General features: G+C 37.4%; 1 protein-coding gene across 2 annotated transcripts in view; it reads left to right on the top strand.

Annotated features, from left to right (window-relative positions):
* Positions 1-18,329, top strand: part of hnf4g (hepatocyte nuclear factor 4, gamma) — a 154,160-nt gene that overhangs the window by 96,476 nt on the left and 39,355 nt on the right. For both annotated transcript variants that reach the window (XM_051929319.1, XM_028803448.2), the window contains exons 3-4: positions 2,364-2,458; positions 9,097-9,203. In XM_051929319.1, the coding sequence (XP_051785279.1) occupies positions 2,364-2,458; positions 9,097-9,203 (202 nt within the window). The remainder of the gene's footprint in view (positions 1-2,363; positions 2,459-9,096; positions 9,204-18,329) is intronic.

The raw sequence follows: 18,329 nt of genomic DNA, 5'->3' as shown, positions 1-18,329 counted from the left end.
GACACCATCACAATATACTGTAATACAACAACAAAACAATTTATAGAGGGAAGCAAAAAAAAGCCAACTCTAGGCTACTGTATATAAAGATCAAATACCAACTTTTCGTTAATTGATTTTCATTGGTATTTCACATTTTAATAGAGGTGTAATGCAAATAAAAATAGCATTTGACTTCAGTATATTAAGTGTTGCCAGTATACTGTACATAAGTGTGGTCAGAGGCAGTATTACAGTGTGTTTTACAGTTAGTTTCCCAGAAACATAGTAAATTCATAGATTCACCATGTATATTCAGCCGTGTGAAAAATGGTTAAGTAAATACTCCTTTTCAGTTCAGTTTTATTATTTTTTTAAATTACCAACCAGATATTACAAAATGTAAAAAAGGAAGTACTTGCCATCATCCAATTGTTTGTAGAACAAACTTTAACAGTAATAATTTGAAGTATTCATTTTCTGTATTAGCTTTTTAAGTCTCTTATATAGTATTTGAGGAATTTTCTTACAATTGTCCATATAACTCTCCTTTTGTTTATTGGTGTTTCTTCAGGGCCTTCGGTTGAGCTAATCTCCCCTATGGTCTTGTCCCAGCATCTCCATTAAGTTGTGGTCTGGGCTTTGACTTCACTATTCTAAAACCTTTATTCGGCTGTCTAGTTGTAGATTCAGTGCTTAGGATCGTTGTCCTCTTGCATGATAAAGCTTTTTCTGTATCAGTAGAACAGATAATGTTCAAATTTCACTAGAATACTTTGGTATAAAGAAGGTTTTTGTTGCCAAAGCATTCCAGGTCATCACTTCTCTACAATTGTACCTGACATTTGTCATGAGACGTTTGTGGTGTGTATTTTTTTGTTTCTATAAATACTGTACCAAAGAACAATTATGGGCTTTTTGACATTGTTATAGAAACGTTCTTGTTTGTCCAGATGCAACATCGCAAATCTAAGTTATGCTGCAATGTGTTTTTTGTTTTTTGGAGAGCAACATTTTGTCCTCGTTCCTCTTCGATGAACGTCACACATGATTAGTCTTTTGATAATATAAGGACCAAGGATCACAACATTTATTACATTTTCAGAGGTCTGTAGATCCCTGAATGTAGTTTTTGCCTACTTTGTGACTACTTGGACTACCATATGGTCTGATATTTGGGTGAGTTTTTAGACACTTATTGGAAGATTGGTGCCTGGTATGCTTCCAAATGTAAATCATATACTAGTTCATAGTGCTGAATGATAGATTCAGATAGTTTTGAAATGAAAAGACTTCCTACATCGGTAAGCAAAAAAGACAGCGTTTCTGGGACAACTACACATCTCATTTGTTCCTGACTTGATGTTACCACAAACGTCATTAATTCAGACCGACCTGATAAGATTCTGTTTTCATGTAGGTCTACTGAATATCAACTGATCTAACTGTAGCAGGAAGGATGTAGTTGTTTTTTCACAGGTGGCTTCAGCATTATTGGCAATTGTTTTTTGATTAAATATGACAAAGTAAAATATGTCATTTTGTTTGTTGCCTGAAGGTTAGGTTTATCTAATATTAGGATATGGTGTGGACTACCTGTTAGCATTGGCCCAAAATGTAAAGCTAAAGAACTGAAAGAAGGTCTATTTACTTTTTCACATGGCTCTGTGAATGAATCAGCAGTGACTTTCATAGCTGTCTATCTATCAGATAGATAGATAGATAGATAGATAGATAGATAGATAGATAGATAGATAGATAGATAGATAGATAGATAGATAGATAGATAGATAGATAGATAGATAGATAGATAGATAGATAGATAGATAGATAGATAGATAGATAGATACTTTATTAATCCCAAGGGGAAATTCACAACATGACAAATGTGTTCTTCTGTCACCTTAAAAAGCAGGTATTCAAAATGTACTTGTGTAATAAATGAATCTGTGTATACATTTTCATTTTTTGACAAACTGATCATTAACGTACAAGAAAAATACATCAACATTCTTGTATATGTCAGTGGACCGTTATTTTTAACTGCTAAGAACATGTTTTTAATGTACCTAATATGCTTTAGTGATAAACTGTATGAACATGAAATGTTTTCTTTATGATAAAATTGTATATTAATATTACTTTTACTTTAGTAATATAGTATAGCACTAACAAATTATTAAATAAACTAAGGAAGTCTCAAATGTAAATATTCAGTAAACTTAAGGAGCCATTATTTTCACATTTATTCAGTAGCAAAATGCAGAATTGCTCAGTAAATTTGAAATCTGGATGAGAAATGATTTAAATATGAGCAGCTCAAGTGTGGCTTTGTTAATGAGAATAAAACATAACATGTTGTTTTTATGTATTTTGACATTTAGGTTTAACCGTCAATGTGTCATTGACAAAGACAAGAGGAATCAGTGCAGATTTTGCAGACTACACAAATGTTTTCGGGCTGGAATGAAAAAAGAAGGTAAATTATTCTACATGTAAAAATAATAAATGATGCGTTTCATATTTCTCTTTTAATTGTGTGTCAGCTTGCATTCTGGTACATTCTTTAATGATGCTGGCTCACAGCTCCAAGTAGGTAAACATCCCAGTTTGGTCACACTTGTATTTGTTCATTCATTGTGAGGTTTTGGTCTCAGTACTCCAGTTTCTTTTAGCAACAAACGACTTGTAGGTCAGGCTTACTGGGGACCCTAAATCATCTCTGTGTGGCTTTAGTTTGTGCTGTGCTAGACTGACGTCCTGTTTTACTATTGTCAACCATGCTGTTAGGATAAACCCTTTACTGGAATAAGTAGCTTTCAGAAATAAATAAAAAAGTAAAATTAATATATTGCACCATTCATTTATATCATATGTTAACAATCTATATGAAAATGATATGTAACTACTTTATGTAGAATCATCACAATATAGTTATATAATATAATATAATATAATATAATATATAATATATTATAATATAATATAATATAATATAATTGGACAATGTATACATTTTATGTGAGAAAGACAAATAATTCTGTTTATTGTAAAATGTATAATTTAATCCTTTAATATCTGACATCCTGTACAAGAAATGTTGCTCAATCAGAGTTATTGTAGTAGTTACAAATACCAGAAATTCCAGGCTGGACACTATAAGGTCATTGAAACCTTCTATCTTGTAACATTTTGTATTTTTCCTGAAATGTCCATTTATCTTAAATCTCCTAGATGAAGAAAACCTCACAAAGCACCAGTGCACATTCTGTTAGTTTTTTCACAATAGACGGGTCACCTAAGAACAGGACACTATTCCATCACGCTCAGTTACATCTTCATTGATACACAAGTAACAGGTGTCTAAAATACTCATTTTAGTCATTTAGAGCTTCACCAAATCCTCATTATATTTGTTATGCTGTATGTTTTCCTGTTGTGTTCCCGTTGTATTTCCCTAATCTGTTACCCGTGTTATGTTATGTCATCAGTGGGAACCTTTCCCAGTGTTCATTGTGTGTAACTGTAAGAGGAGAAACTGTATGGACTGAGCTTGAACGTTCATATTTTGTGTTTTCTTTCTTAACATTTCAGCCTGTTAATAATAAACGTTAACAAACAAAGTTGCTCAGGGTTTCTGTCTTAGTTCTTTACAGAAGTTTGTATGACGTGGCACATCACAAGTCATAGCACAGAAGATTTGGAGGTTAACCTGATTCACAGCCAGAATGTGCGTGCAGTGATCACAGGTTACACACAACATCCTGATTCACAATAATTAAATAAATACAACAAAGACAAAGAAAGAATTGCCAAAGACATGAAAATTAAGGAACAGTGCAAATAGGTTAAAACATCAAAACATTGAACTCTAAAATGGGGGCATCACAAAAAGAAAAAGAAAATTCATAACACCAAAAGAGAAACTGCAAAAAACAATTGCTATTGAAGCCAAAACAAACAATGCATAGTTTATTTTAGTGCTACTCCAAAAAGAAAAAAAGAAGAATTAAATTAAAAACACAGACACACACGGGAAACCATTGAAAAAGAGAAGCAAACAGTGAATGAGCTAAATAAATATGTTACTAAGTATTTGTTAAAAAAAAAGTAATTTGGATTTAAAGTAAAAACAAGCTCTGACTTTTCAATTTTTAAAACAGAAAAAAAGAAAATAAAACTATAGTTATACTATAGTCAAGCAGTCACTTTCGTATAGAGGGAACCAAATGGACCCGAATAATCAAAATTTTATGCTATACAAACTTATGGAAACTTTGAAAGGAAATAAATTAGAAGAATACTTTTCATTTAGGAAAGGTTTATGAGAGAAAGGTGCTGACAAACAAGCAGCTCAATAATAGACAAAACAAAGCAAATAACTTAATTTACATATATTTTGTAAAAGCTTTTACTAGAATTCAACACTAACAAATAATTTGGAAACAAAAAGCCAGTTGCACCAGAGATATCTTACAAAACTGGATTTGAAGTTGGTTAGTCAACAAGAGACAAAGATAAGAGAAGAACACTCCACATAGAATGAGGTCATCATTAGAGTCGCTCAGGGGTCTGTCCTTGAATTGTTACTTTTTCTGATTTTTATTTATGACATAGATTGTGATATGGCCAATATGTGATATTGCAATTGGTGAGGCAGCAGGCACTGAGGGGGCAGTAAAAACAATTCCAAAACACCTAGACAATCTGCAAAACTGGGAAAATTCCAGTTTTAAATGGAAAACTGCTACATGTAGGTAAAATGTTAATGAAAATGGCAAGATATAAAATTCTGATCATTTCTAGGTAATATGCAGAAGAAATTTAAAAGGCAAATAAAATGTTAGGCTAGATCGTAAAATCTGTTAAATATACACAGTGGATAATGAAGGCCCATCTACCCTTGGTGGTCATCAAAAAGCGGACAGGAGGTGAGCATGGCACCTTGAAATGACAAAGTCTAAGAAGCGGGCTTTACGTGAATACGATCGAGGTAGCACTAGGCAAATATCAAATACTTCTTGATGTATTCTATCTTATTTAATTACCTGTCTTTAACAGGCACACATAGTTTGCAGATTAATATTTTTTGAGGAAAAAGCTTCTTCATAGGCTGCAGAAATATTTGGAAAACACTCAAGATACCTTGAAAGGAAAAAACTATTTTTAATGTTTCACATAAAAATAAATAGAAGACTAGAAAGGTATTAGAACTGATTATAGAGTTTTTCCAAAATCGATCAAGAATATGCAACATCACCAAATCCAGCACTCCTCTTTAATCTTATGACTAGAAGAGAAACAGAATAACTTAGTTTCAAGTCAACATTATTATGAGCATGGAAAAAAGGGAAGATAAAATTTTAGCTGAACCAATACATAAACAGGAAGTTTGTATAAACAGAAGTGCTATAATAGAGATTAACAATGCAGCAGGATGTAAAATTAGGGGGCAGATAGAAAAAAAAAGCATATTTAAGAAACAATACAAGTCCTTTAATGTTTCGCATTGTAAATAAGAATAGGCTCAAGCCAAGGATTTTATTTTTGATAAAATACAAATACCACAGCTTGATGCTTCTAGAGATGCCATAAACTCACTGCAGAATGGAAAAGATATGGGTCCAGGTGGCCATCCAATGGAATTTTTTTCAGCTTAGTTAGTGTCACTCTTGCTAACATTGTTTAGAGAAATTAAAATTCCAGTGAAACATTCTACCAAGCATTGCCTGGTTGTTACTTGTTCTGTTTAACACATATTGTACATTTGTATGGATGTTTGTATTCTTAATTTAGCACTGTTTACCCTTACATCCATGTACAGATGACATTTTAGATTTTACAAAGTTGAATTTTACACACATATCCTCAAGCACCATATAGCATAAAGTCACGCAACATGTAGAAATGAACACAGTAAGTAGGTACTTCTTAAAATAGTAGATAGTAATAAACAAACACTAGCATCTCCATTTTTGATAACTCATATACAGGGCACAGATTTTGATGTTGAGGCAGATGCAGAATGCATATTACTGTATTCATTTTCTTACTACATTTGGTCGTGCAAGCTTCTGCTTTGTTCATTTTCAACATATGTTATATATTTCGCTGGCTTAATGGTTTCTTGTAAAAAGGTTAAAATTAATAAAGATGCAAGATAGAGGTAGATATTGAAATAAGGACTTTTTTGTATTATATTGTGTATAGCTTTATCTCTTATTCTAATTCTTAAAACCGTCAAATTAGTGTTAATTTCAAAGCAAAATGTAGCCAATGTTTCTGTTTATAAGTGGATTAAATAAATAAATCCTGTGAAATACCACTAAAATAGAAGCCAATATTTGAGAATGCTTAAACATAATGCTGTCATACTTTTTGACATGTAAATCACGAGCAATATTATAAGTCATAGACAGGAATTGGTATTTTTCAGTTTTGGTTGTTCTAGGTGTTGTTTCAATAGTTCATTATGGTTGGCTGGTAATCTCATTAAAGATAGAAGGTACTGTGGGTTCACAGATTCACTGTCTACTCCAAGATCACTACACTGGGCACCACAGTACATCATGGCCTCTGTCATTGACTTTCATAGATGTCTGCTTTCTTTGGTGTTCGCTGCTCATTTTTCAGTCCAACATGACTGAGATCTGACTGTTTGGTTTTTCAGTAGACTGGTTCTTCTGAAAGTAGCTTGATTGCAAGCTTTGTGTCCATGCTTGCCAATAACTTCTGACATTGTATACCACTTACCAAACAGAGAGCTGATTAGTACCTCCATGTGCATCGTTTTGTTTTTTTAGCAGACACAAAAGTGCCCCATCCAGTTTTGTGCTGTAGACCCACCATGAACTATGTTTTTCAGGCTGACTCAATTTGATGCCTGCTTACATCCACCAAGAAAAGCTGTTGGGCAGACATAGCTTTTTGTTGGTTTGTCATGATTTCTCAGTAACTGGCTGTATCAGTACATGCTCCCAACTTGGTATATTGGACAATCGTACATACATTACTCTTTCTTTAATGTCTAGTGGTGATTTTGTGGTCTTAGTATGTAAAATTCTAAATCCCTGACAATTTCTTCTTCACCTTCATTTGGTTTGCATAGCTGAAGATGTGCACATGTAGGTATCAGTTGTCATCGGTAGAGCTGCCTGCAATTGATGAGTTGATAAGTGCCCATATCAACTGTAACAGAAACTTATTTCAGAGCATTATTAAACATACATAAAGCCACCTGACAGGAAGTTGAAAATTTTTTAAGGCCAGGAGGAATTTAAGATGTCCCTGGGTAATTTACAGGAGTGTCTGAAAATAAAAATAAGTGTCAAATTCATATGCTACCTTAATAACACTCCCATGATATTCTTTTTTGTTCACTATTTAAAAATACAAAAGTTACAGCGTTGTTGCAGTATAACTTTTAACTCAAATAATAACTCCTGGTCTGTATTTACATGACAATTCAACTGTGTCTGTTGGTTGCATTGTCTTGTAATCCAGGGGACTTGCCTACAGTGCTGCCTCCCAATCTGCTCCTATGGCGTTTCATTTGAGTCAAAATGACAAAAGAAAAAAGCAGTTATGAAATAAATAATCATTCACTTTTGAAAACTTCAGCATTACATACAAAATATTTATTAAATTGTGAAGAAAATGCATAGCTAAATAAACATTGTCTCACTACATTAGTATTTTATTCAGTTTTAATAATGTACTTACTTTTAATTTCACTTTTTGTAGGTTTTATTTCAAAATGGTCGTATTTTTAAAGCTTAAAAGCTTATGACCTGATGTGTTCTGGAAATTCAAAAACTTTAATGTAGCTGCAACCAACTTTACTAGTGGGCAGAAAAGTTTATTGTAATTAAAGCATGGTTACTACCAGCCCATGTATTAATAATCCCTAAGGACATGGTACATATGGGTTCAGAATTTGTAAATTATTACATTTTTAACTTGGTTTTTATTTGTATTCTATTTTAGGACATGAAAGTTTTTAAGTATGTATGTGACCCCACCTGTGTAGAAGCACCTGAAAATTTGAAAGAATTTGTATCCCAGTGTTTCCTTTATTTTCAGAAATTACATATTGTCAGGGTGGGTTGGCACCCTGCCCAGGATTGGTTCCTGCCTTGTGCCCTTTGTTGGCTGGGATTGGCTCCAGCAGACCCCCGCGACCCTGTGTTCGGATTCAGCGGGTTGGAAAATGGATGGATGGATGGACATATTTTCAGCAAACACGTATAATGCATGTACAATGTATTTTATGTTTAAAACTGATTTTTTCCTTCATTTTCTAATGAATGGTTTGCTATTATTACAAAAAACTAATATACATTGAACTAAATACAGTAATATAGTATGTTTTAGTGTAATACATTTTTATTATTCATTCATCCATCCATTTATTCTCCTAAACCATATTATCCATGGGCAAGGTTGTGGGGAAGCTGGAGTATATCCCAGCAACCACGGGGCACAAGGCAGGAATAACACCTGTATGGTGCCAGTGCCAACACCAATTCACCAACCCTGCATGTCTTTGGACTGTGGGAGGAAACTGGAGCACCTTAGAGAAACCCAAATGGGAGAGAACATACAAATTCCATGTAAGGAACATGCGTGACACAAACTGCAGTCTCCCTGCTGTGAGGCAGCAGTAATACCACAATGCTACCGTGCTAACCAAATTATTAACAATACTTCACAAATGAAACTTATTAAGTAAGGTGAATATTCACCTGTTTATTTTGTATGTTTGTCTTATTTGTCGAACTCTCCTAATCCAGATCTAACGTCACTGGCGGCCTCAGCCTCTCCCAGCAGCACTGAACACATAACTTACCCAAGACAGGAAACTGTCCTCAAAGGCCACCCTAAGTCACAGTCACTAATTAACCTGACACACACATGTTTGGGATGTGGGAGAGAAACCAGCATACCTGGAAAAACACAGAGACACCGTGTAAACTCCCCATAGACAGTAACTGTGAGGCAGCAGTGCTACCACTTCACCACTAACCTGCCTTGTTACATATTCATGCTGTTCTTATGCTAATTAAATATATGTTTCAATTTTTACTTAATCAGTAACGTAGTGTATTTTTTATCCAGCTGTCCAAAATGAAAGAGATCGTATAAGCTCAAGAAGAAACACATATGAGAATAACAGCTTGCCCTCTATCACTGCACTGGCTCAAGCGGAGACACTTTCCCAGCAGGTAAATTTTAGCACTATTATCTTAAATGTTTATGTGTCTTTAACAGCACTCTGCGTGCTTCCAGACATGCTGACTCAGCTGGGCACGGACCTTTCTTAATCTGTCTATTCAATGACTCATTAATGTGCTTTCACTTAGAGAAGCTCTTGTAAATTGCAGTTTCCTTGAGTTACTTTGCTCAGGCCAGCGTAGCAGTGATGAAAGCAGCTAAGGCACTGAACTTTACACTGCAAAGCTGCCGGTTCTTGAATTGTTCTAATATGGTTGGAAGCAGATGTACTATAGCTATGTATTAATAATGGACCCTTGCATGGGGTTTACTAAAGGAAGGTCACTTGTTTCTTATACAAATGAATTATACAAATTCTTATACAAATGAATTGTATATCCTGTTATATTTTTAGGCAAATGGATGATTTGCAGTACAAGGACCTTATACAAAGTAGATGTATTTATATTTTGATATAGTTACATTAATGTAAAGACATATTTTGAAAAAGATAAAATAGACATACAATACAATAACCAGAGTTGGTAAAAGAACAAATACAGTATAAATACAGTCATGCTCTGACTTATGGCTCCATTTGGGACTGGCCATTTGGCTGTATGTCAAATTGGTCATGCAGTGTGTTGGTCACCAAGTTTACTGGTCATTGCAGTTAAGGCACTGTCGATCAAGTGTGGGTCACTGGTACGCATTCTTTAACTTTTAACCATGTAGCACAAACCCTTTTTCATGTCTTGGCGGCCACATGCCAGGTCCCTGTAGGCCTTACTCTGTAATGAAGGTGTTTTAGACCGAATGCATAAGAATTAACGACGTAGAGCAGCACTGATCAAAACAAACCTTAAAGGGCCCTCCATGGGTCAGAAAATATATAAAACAATGTGAATAATAATAATAATAATATCCATCCATCCATCCATTATCCAACCCACTATATCCTAACTACAGGGTCACAGGGGTCTGCTGGAGCCAATCCCAGCTAACACAGGGCGCAAGGCAGGAAACAAACCCCGGGCAGGCCGCCAGCCCACCGCAGATAATAATAATAATAATTTACCACTGCGGATGGTTTTGGCAATTTCTAGAACAATATTACACTATCGTTTTCCAATGGCCTTCAAGAGTAAGCACAAATTGCCTTAACTCAGTTGGCTATAAATTAGCGCATGACTGTATATTTGTCAAGTATAAATTGGAAAATTAATTGCGTAAAAGTAAAGCAGAACATGTATGATAACTAGGTTGTTCCATTGTACAGGGAAATTAAATCGAAAGAGGCCCCAAATATCCTGTTGTAACTTCCCTTAGAATAAAGCAATCTGAACCAAAAATTTATGCTCTATACCTTGACGTACTGTCTGTGTAATCGACTGCGTTACATGCGATGCTGGAAGTGGTTTCCGTTTTCTGACAGACATGTTTTGACACAGCGCACCATGTTCCTGAATGTATCGGCAAGCATCTCAGGGGGAATAGCAGCAATTTCACGTTGGATGTTTTCCTTCAAATCTTCCACAGTGCAAGGCTTATTCCGATAGACTTTTCCTTTGAGCAGACCCCAAAGGAAGAAGTCTGGCGGTGTCAGATCCAGTGTCCGTGGTGGCCAAAGCCCATTTGAAATCACCCTGTTGCCGAATAAGGACTCGATTTCTGCCATGCTCCTTGCCGATGTGTGACACATTGCTGGAAGTAACCTTCCCTTAACTGACAATCATTCAGTTGATTCTGACATCACTTAAACGAACTGGTGACGCAATAGGTTTGCACCATGAAGATGCGCTGCTCAATACTGTATACCACCATCCTGATATGAAGTCGAGTGACTGAGTGAAGGGGTACGGGCGGTAGGCACCCAGAAGTTGCAAGCAGAGGTTAACGGCTGTCTAGCGCCTACCTCATCGCTCCGATGCAGGGGCATCCATCCCAGCTTGTTTGAAACTCCATATACTGAGGAACACACTGCACGTTGTTTCATTCTGATTATTTCGTCCTTGTGAGAGTTATTACAGAATATTCGGGGCCTCTTTCGAGTGAATCTCCCTGTATCTTCTGTGGAGGAGTACTATTTCATTTGGGTTTATAAGTAAATTACTGTCCTGAATCTTATTAATAATTTTGTTAAGTAATAACATACAATTTAAGTATTGGTTATGCACTGATATAAGAGTTGTGAAAGTGCTGAACTTTTTTCCTTTCCTCATTTGTCACCTGGCCAACACTTAATTCACACCGACGCACAGTATTGCAGTATTTATGTTTAAAAATTTCAAAATACTTTGTTTTTCTGTCTGTTTAAACAAATCTATCATTATATGAACTTATTGTGTAATCAGTAATTTTTGTAAACTATGCATTTGCTTTTTACCTGAGAACTTGTCGCAACATTCAGTGAAGAAAAATAAACTGAATTGAACTGATTTACTGTACAGTTAATAATCATAGGGGTTATGAGCAAATGAAAGCAAGTTAAAACGGGCACTGGGAAGTTAAAAAGCAATTAGAGTAAAATATCATGGATAATGCTGATGATGACATGACGAGATTCTTTAGCAGTAAATATTTTAGGAGTAACAGAATGGCCAAGGAGGAGGTGAGGTGTAAATGGAACCGCGAGATTGAAATTAAATAAGACGAAATTGGAATAGCAAATGCTTTCGGACGTTTTCATGTAAGAGGAAGTCAATAACCTCCCAGTAGACAAAAGAACAACTATTGGTACTCCGTAGTAGTCATCATCAAAATTTGCCAAAGTGTTTTTTGCAGTAAATACACCTTATTCACTTGTGACCTTGTTTGTTGAATATCTACCTGAAAATCTGCAGCAAAGCCATTCATACACAAACTTTTTTTTTACCTGGCACCCCATGATGCTTTGCAAGGCTAGTATGACATCACAGAGCTGTAGCAGCCATTGTTGGAAGGGGCATTGGCAGCCCCCACCCCTACACAAGTCCTTAAAAATGACTAGAAAATCTACAAATTTGTTTAAACATAAAATGATTGAGTAGAAGGAGGTTGTAAGCGTGTAACGGTAAAGTCTTTTTAGATAGATAGATAGATAGATAGATAGATAGATAGATAGATAGATAGATAGATAGATAGATAGATAGATAGATAGATAGATAGATAGATAGATAGATAGATAGATAGATAGATAGATAGATACTTTATTAATCCCAAGGGGAAATTCATATATTTGTAGTACATGTGTCTACCTTGACTGTTGTGCGGATGATTTAGTGTTGTGCTTATATGTTAGTAGTTGCAGTGAACACAAAACAGCTGTCAAAAAATTTTTCTCAAGAGAGGTGAGTACCTGCCGTTAAATCTGTTAGGGGCAAGCTTTAGTAAATTCACTCTTTCTGTCTGCAAGAAATGTACTGCTCTGATATTTAATTTTACAGATACAGTGGCACAGTGCGTAGCACTGCTGGCTCACAGCTCAGGTCACCATTTTGGCCACAATAACTGTTGCAGCATAGTTGGCTGACATTTATTAAACACTTATAATCCGCTCAAAACTGATTCTCTTTTTTGTACCTCGTTGACTTCAATGCATTTCTCTGAGTTCGGCAAAGTCCCCAAACATTTTTGCGATTTTGCTGAATTCGGGGAAAACTGAATTTAGTGGTGTTTGGTCATCATTAGTACTCAGTGATTTGGACATACTAAAGACAGAAGTGCTAGGATTGAAAATAATGAAATCAGATAAATATTTCTAAATGCATAAGAATTTTCCCAGAGTTACTAATTACATACTGTATATTAACCCATCATGCACATTTTTCAGAGATCACTAGACAATGTTGAAATTCCAACAGATTAGAAACTAGTTCAACCATTATATAAAAAAGGCAATCCTAGTAACTATAAGCCAGTAAGCTTAATGTGTATCACAAATAAATGAATGGAAGCAATTATTAAGGTAAAGATCGAGGATCAAGGATCTTTTATTGTCATTCCAACATCCATAAGCAGAAACGAAATTCAGTACTCAAGTCCCGGTAATTAAACAGTGTGCACAACCCCATAAAAAAGTTCATAGTAATAAAGTACCCCATAAGTAGCCCTTTAACCTCTAAAGCTTTGTGATAAATGTATCACAGCTAAACACAATAAGACAGAACAAAATAATAATAATACAGAAGTAAAGTAACAATAGCTAAAAAAATTATGTCCTGTAATTACCGGTAGTAGTAAGTAAAAAAGGTAGCAGCAAATAGCGAATTACATGAGGCTACGGAAACAAAATGCAAAGTGTAATATAAGTCACACAGAGTTTACAATCAGATTTAGTGATGTTGTATTCATTAGTATAATAGAATCCAAGAAAAGCTGTTCCTCAACTTGCTAGTACTAGTCCATAAGCTGTGCCTGATGGGAGTGAGGCAAAGAGTCCATGTGCGGGATGAGTAATGGAGGAGGCTTTACGTTTACACTTGGTGTAAATATCTATGATACTGATAGGCTGCTGCCGATACTCTGCTGTGCAGAATTAACCACCTGTTGCAGTGCTCTCCTGTCTGCAGCCAAGCAGCTGCTGTACTACACCGTAATACAGGAGGTGAGGGTGCTGTCTACCACATACTTGTAAAAGGAGGTCAGAATAGAGGGGCACAGAACAGCCTTCTCAAGAAGCAGAGGTGTTGGTGGGTGTTCTGTACCAGATAGGCCGTATAGTAGCTCCAAGAGAGGTCATTTGTAATATGTACCCCCAGGTATTTGAAGCAGGTAACAATTTCAACCTCTTCTCCATCGATGTAAAGGGGGAGAGGAGGGAGAGTACCATTCTCCCGAAAGTCCACAAAGATTAAGCAACAATTACAGGTGTGTTAGTGAACAGTCAGCGTGGTTTTGGATGAAATGATCTTGTTTCAGTAATATGATGGAATTTTAAGAGAGAGCAACAAGAGCATTTGACAAGAGAGGTACATATGATATTATTTATATTGATTTTCAAAAATATTTTGAAACAATACCACATAAGACTGCTCTCTGATTAAACTAACAAAAGTGGGAGATCAAGACACACTATGTAGATGGTGACAAATGAGTCTCAAACACAGAAAGCAAGGGGTTTGGGGGAGAAAAATGTTTGAAATATGTCAATTTTAAATGTGGTGACCCTGAGAACTTAGTGCAGGAGACATGACACTTTTTAATTGATGACCCTATGCTAGGCAGAACAGCAGATTTTGTCTGTCAGTAGAAACACTACCATGGGCAGATGGGTGGCAAGTTAAATTTAATGTCAGTAAGTGTAAAGTGGGGTGGCATGGTAGCGCAGTGGGTAGCGCTGCTGCCTCACAGTTAGGAGACCCGGGTTCGCTTCCCGGGTCCTCCCTGCATGGAGCTTGCATGTTCTCCCCGTGTCTGCGTGGGTTTCCTCCCATAGTCCAAAGACATGCAGGTTAGGTGCATTGGCGATTCTAAATTGTGCTTAGTGTGTGCATGACCTGCCGTGGGCTAGCGCCCTGCTCAGGGTTTTTTTCCTGCCTTGCGCCCTGTGTTGGCTGGGATTGGCTCCAGCAAACTCCCGTGACCCTGTGTTAGGATATAGCGGGTTGGGTAATGGATGGATGGATGGATGGAAGTGTAAAGTGTTATATGCAGGAAGTATAAATGTTAGATTTGAATTAAGAATACAGGGTTTTGTACTTGAAAGCACATCTTGCAAGAAGTACTAGGATTTGTGGTGAACAGTCACTAGCCACATGCAAACAGTTCTCAGAAGCTAAATTTGATATTAGGTTACATATCATGATGCTCTGAGCGCAGATCAATTATAGGGTAAGAAAATGTACTAGTAAAGCCTTATCTGAAATGTACTGTTTGGTTCTGGTCATTGTATTCCGAAAAAGATATAACAGCACTAGAGATGGCCCTGAGAAGAGCAGTTTGGCTGATTCTCCAAGTGCAATGGTATGAGTTATGAGGTGAAACTAAAAGTGGAATATTTTTGGTTTCAGCAAATAAAGGCTAAAATGAGATTTGATACTATGAAAGGAATTAGCAGAGTGGCAGAGATGATAGCTGGTTAAGATTATATTTTGCAGAAATGTTAGAAAGTTGGGCGGTACGGAGGAGCAGTGGTAGCACTGCTGCCTCGCAGTTAGGATACCAGGGTTCGCTTCCCGGGTCCTCCCTGCGTGGAGTTTGCATGTTCTCCCCGTGTCTGCGCGGGTTTCCTCCGGGCGCTCCGGTTTCCTCCCACAGTCCAAAGACATGCAGGTTAGGCGGATTGGCGATTCTAAATTGCCCCTAGTGTGTGCTTGGTGTTTGTGTGTGTCCTGCGGTGGGTTGACACCCTGCCCGGGATTGGTTCCTGCCTTGTGCCCTGTGTTGGCTGGGATTGGCTCCAGCAGACCCCCGTGACCCTGTGTTCGGATTCAGCGGGTTGGACAATGGATGGATGGATGGATGTTAGAAAGTTTGGTAACACTTTAGGAATTGAAAACATCCATCTATTACTAATTCAGTGTAATCTTCTGCAACAAGGCCGTAACAAATGCTTCTTTTGGTCTTAGTAACTCATAGAAAGCATCAACAATATGACTTATCATCTCTGCAATGTGGCCTGCTAAAATAACCGCACTTTGGAATGGTCTGACGTGGCTTAAGTGAGACATTCTTAAATTTCTCTTGATATTGCCTACTTAAGTATAAGATCTGTGAATTCTTTATGTTCACAATACATTTTACTGGTTTATCAAAGGCTCTTAATATGCCATACTGAACAGAGATGAACAGCCACTTTACTCGTGCTTTGCTTTTGCTAAGCCTTTGTTAAGGTCTTGTTACGCAGCAGTATATGAGTAACAGATACATTTGTGCAGTACATTTTTGTAGTACTTAAAGTAAAGCTTTTCTTTACACAGAGAACCACAGATATGTGAAATAATTGCCAAGTTTTGTAGTGGACAGTAGTACTTCAGGGACCTTCAGAACTTGACTGTACTTTATTGTTCAAAAGTTAGATGAATAGGGATTGCCAAGCTATATTGGGCTGAATGGCTTGTTCACATCAAAACGGTTCTCATGTTTGCTAACGTGAATTTTCATGCTCAATAGTCTAGCTTGCATTTACTTAAGAGGTCAAAAGGACAAAGCACATGTTTCTCAAGTAATTTTAATGTGCAAGAAAGATTCTGCCTGCTAATGTTTTTCCACACCCTGAAAAATAGTGCTACAGTTCGAATGTGTGCCCAAAAGGGTGTGTTTATTGCTCAGGCCACATACGCTAAAGATGAACAAAGGGAGCACTAAGTATCAAAATAAACTAAACTTGAACAAAATGTTGATTTCCTTTTCTACTGTACAGTATGCTGACCTTTCTGTTTGGAGGGGTTGCCTCCCAAGCTGCCTACTTCTCGATCAGATTGAGATCTGGGGAATTTGCAGGCCAAGTCAACGCCCTGAACTCTTTGTCATGTTCCTCAATCCACTCCTGAACAATTTTTGCAAGGTGGCAGGGCACATTATATCCTCCTGGAATACCTTCCATGAAGGGGTGTATGTGGTCTGTAGGTATGTGTTACCTGTCAAAATAACATCTACATGAATTTCGGGACCCAAATTTTGCCACCAGAACATTGCCCAGAGCATCACACTGCCACAGCTGACTTGCCTTCTTCCCATAGTGCATCCTTCTGGCATCACTTCCTCAGGCACCAAGCCGTTCACGTGATTTAAAAGAAAATGTGATTCATCAGATCAGGCCCCCTTCTTCCGTTGCTCTATTGTCCACTTCTGGTTGCTCACATGTTCATTGTAGGCACTTTTGGCAGTGCACAGGGGTCAGCATTGACACTCTGACCAGTCTGTCGCTACGTAGCCACATACACAGCAACCTTCGATGCACTGTATGTTCTGACACCTTTCTCTCATGGCCAGCATTACATTTTTCTGCACTTTGTGCTATAGTAGCTCTTCTGTGGGATCAGACCAGATGAGCTAGACTTTGCTCCCCATGCAGTCTTTGAGCCTTGGGTGCCCACGACCCTTTCACTGGTTCATTGTTTGTCCTTCCTTGGACCACTTTTGGTAGGTGCTAACCACTGAATACCAGGAACACCCCACTAGACCTGCCAGTTTGAAGATGCTCATCACAATTTGGCCCTTGCCAAAATCGCTCAGATCCTTACACTTCCAACACATCACCTCCAAGACCTGACTGTTCACTTGCTGCCTAATATATTCCACCCCATTGACATGTTCCCTTCTAATGTGATAATCAATGTTATTCACTTGACCTGTTAGTGGTTTTGATGTTGTGGCTGATTGTTTTATCCTATAAGGTGTTTTAAAAAGTATTTAGTCAGTCCTTTTTCTAATCTGTTTAGTCCTGAACAGGGTCACGGGGGTCTGTTGGAGCCTATCCCAGCCTGCATAGGGAGAAAGGCAGGAACAAACTCTGGGCAGTCCATCTCACGGTGAACTCATAAACACTCACACATCTACCCAAAGCACATACTAGGGCCAATTTAGGATCACCAGTTCACCTAATCTGCATGTCTTTGAACTGTTGGAGGAAATCGACGCAGACACAGGAAGAACATGCAAACTCCACACAGGGAGGGCCCGGGACATGAACGCTGGTCTACTTACTGTGAGGCAGCAGCGCTACCAAAGCGCCACCATACTGTCCTAAAGGTGTTTAGTATTCTGTCAGATTGGGTTATTTGTGAAGCACCATGAGATAACTTTGTCATATAGTGTAACATAAACCCACTTAATTCTAATTCAGGGGTGCAGAGGGCCAGAGCCTTTCCTGGCAACATCAGGCGCAAGGGGAAAACCAGCTCAGGATGTGGCACCAGTTCATCACTGGACCCACTTAGTTAATTTGGAACCAAAGATTAGCCTAAAATTCCCATCTTTTGGGATGTGGAGAAATGTTGGGGTACACAGGGGAAGCCCACAGAGACCGGGAAGAATTTGCAGTCGACAAACAGACAACATCCAGTTGAGAGATTCGGACTCTGGTTTGAACAAAGTTATCACACATACATTTTCACAGTGCAGTACAGGGTCAGAGGGAGGAATCATCTTAAATGTAAGATTAACTATGAGCTCTTTTTGACTTTTATGTCTTTTGTAAAAATACTCTTACTGAT

The sequence above is a fragment of the Erpetoichthys calabaricus genome, chromosome 6 (assembly GCF_900747795.2).
Source record: "Erpetoichthys calabaricus chromosome 6, fErpCal1.3, whole genome shotgun sequence".
Taxonomy (NCBI): Eukaryota; Metazoa; Chordata; class Cladistia; order Polypteriformes; family Polypteridae; genus Erpetoichthys; species Erpetoichthys calabaricus.
The sequence above is the reverse complement of the archived record's forward strand: the minus strand, read 5'-3'. Positions and strand labels throughout refer to the sequence as shown.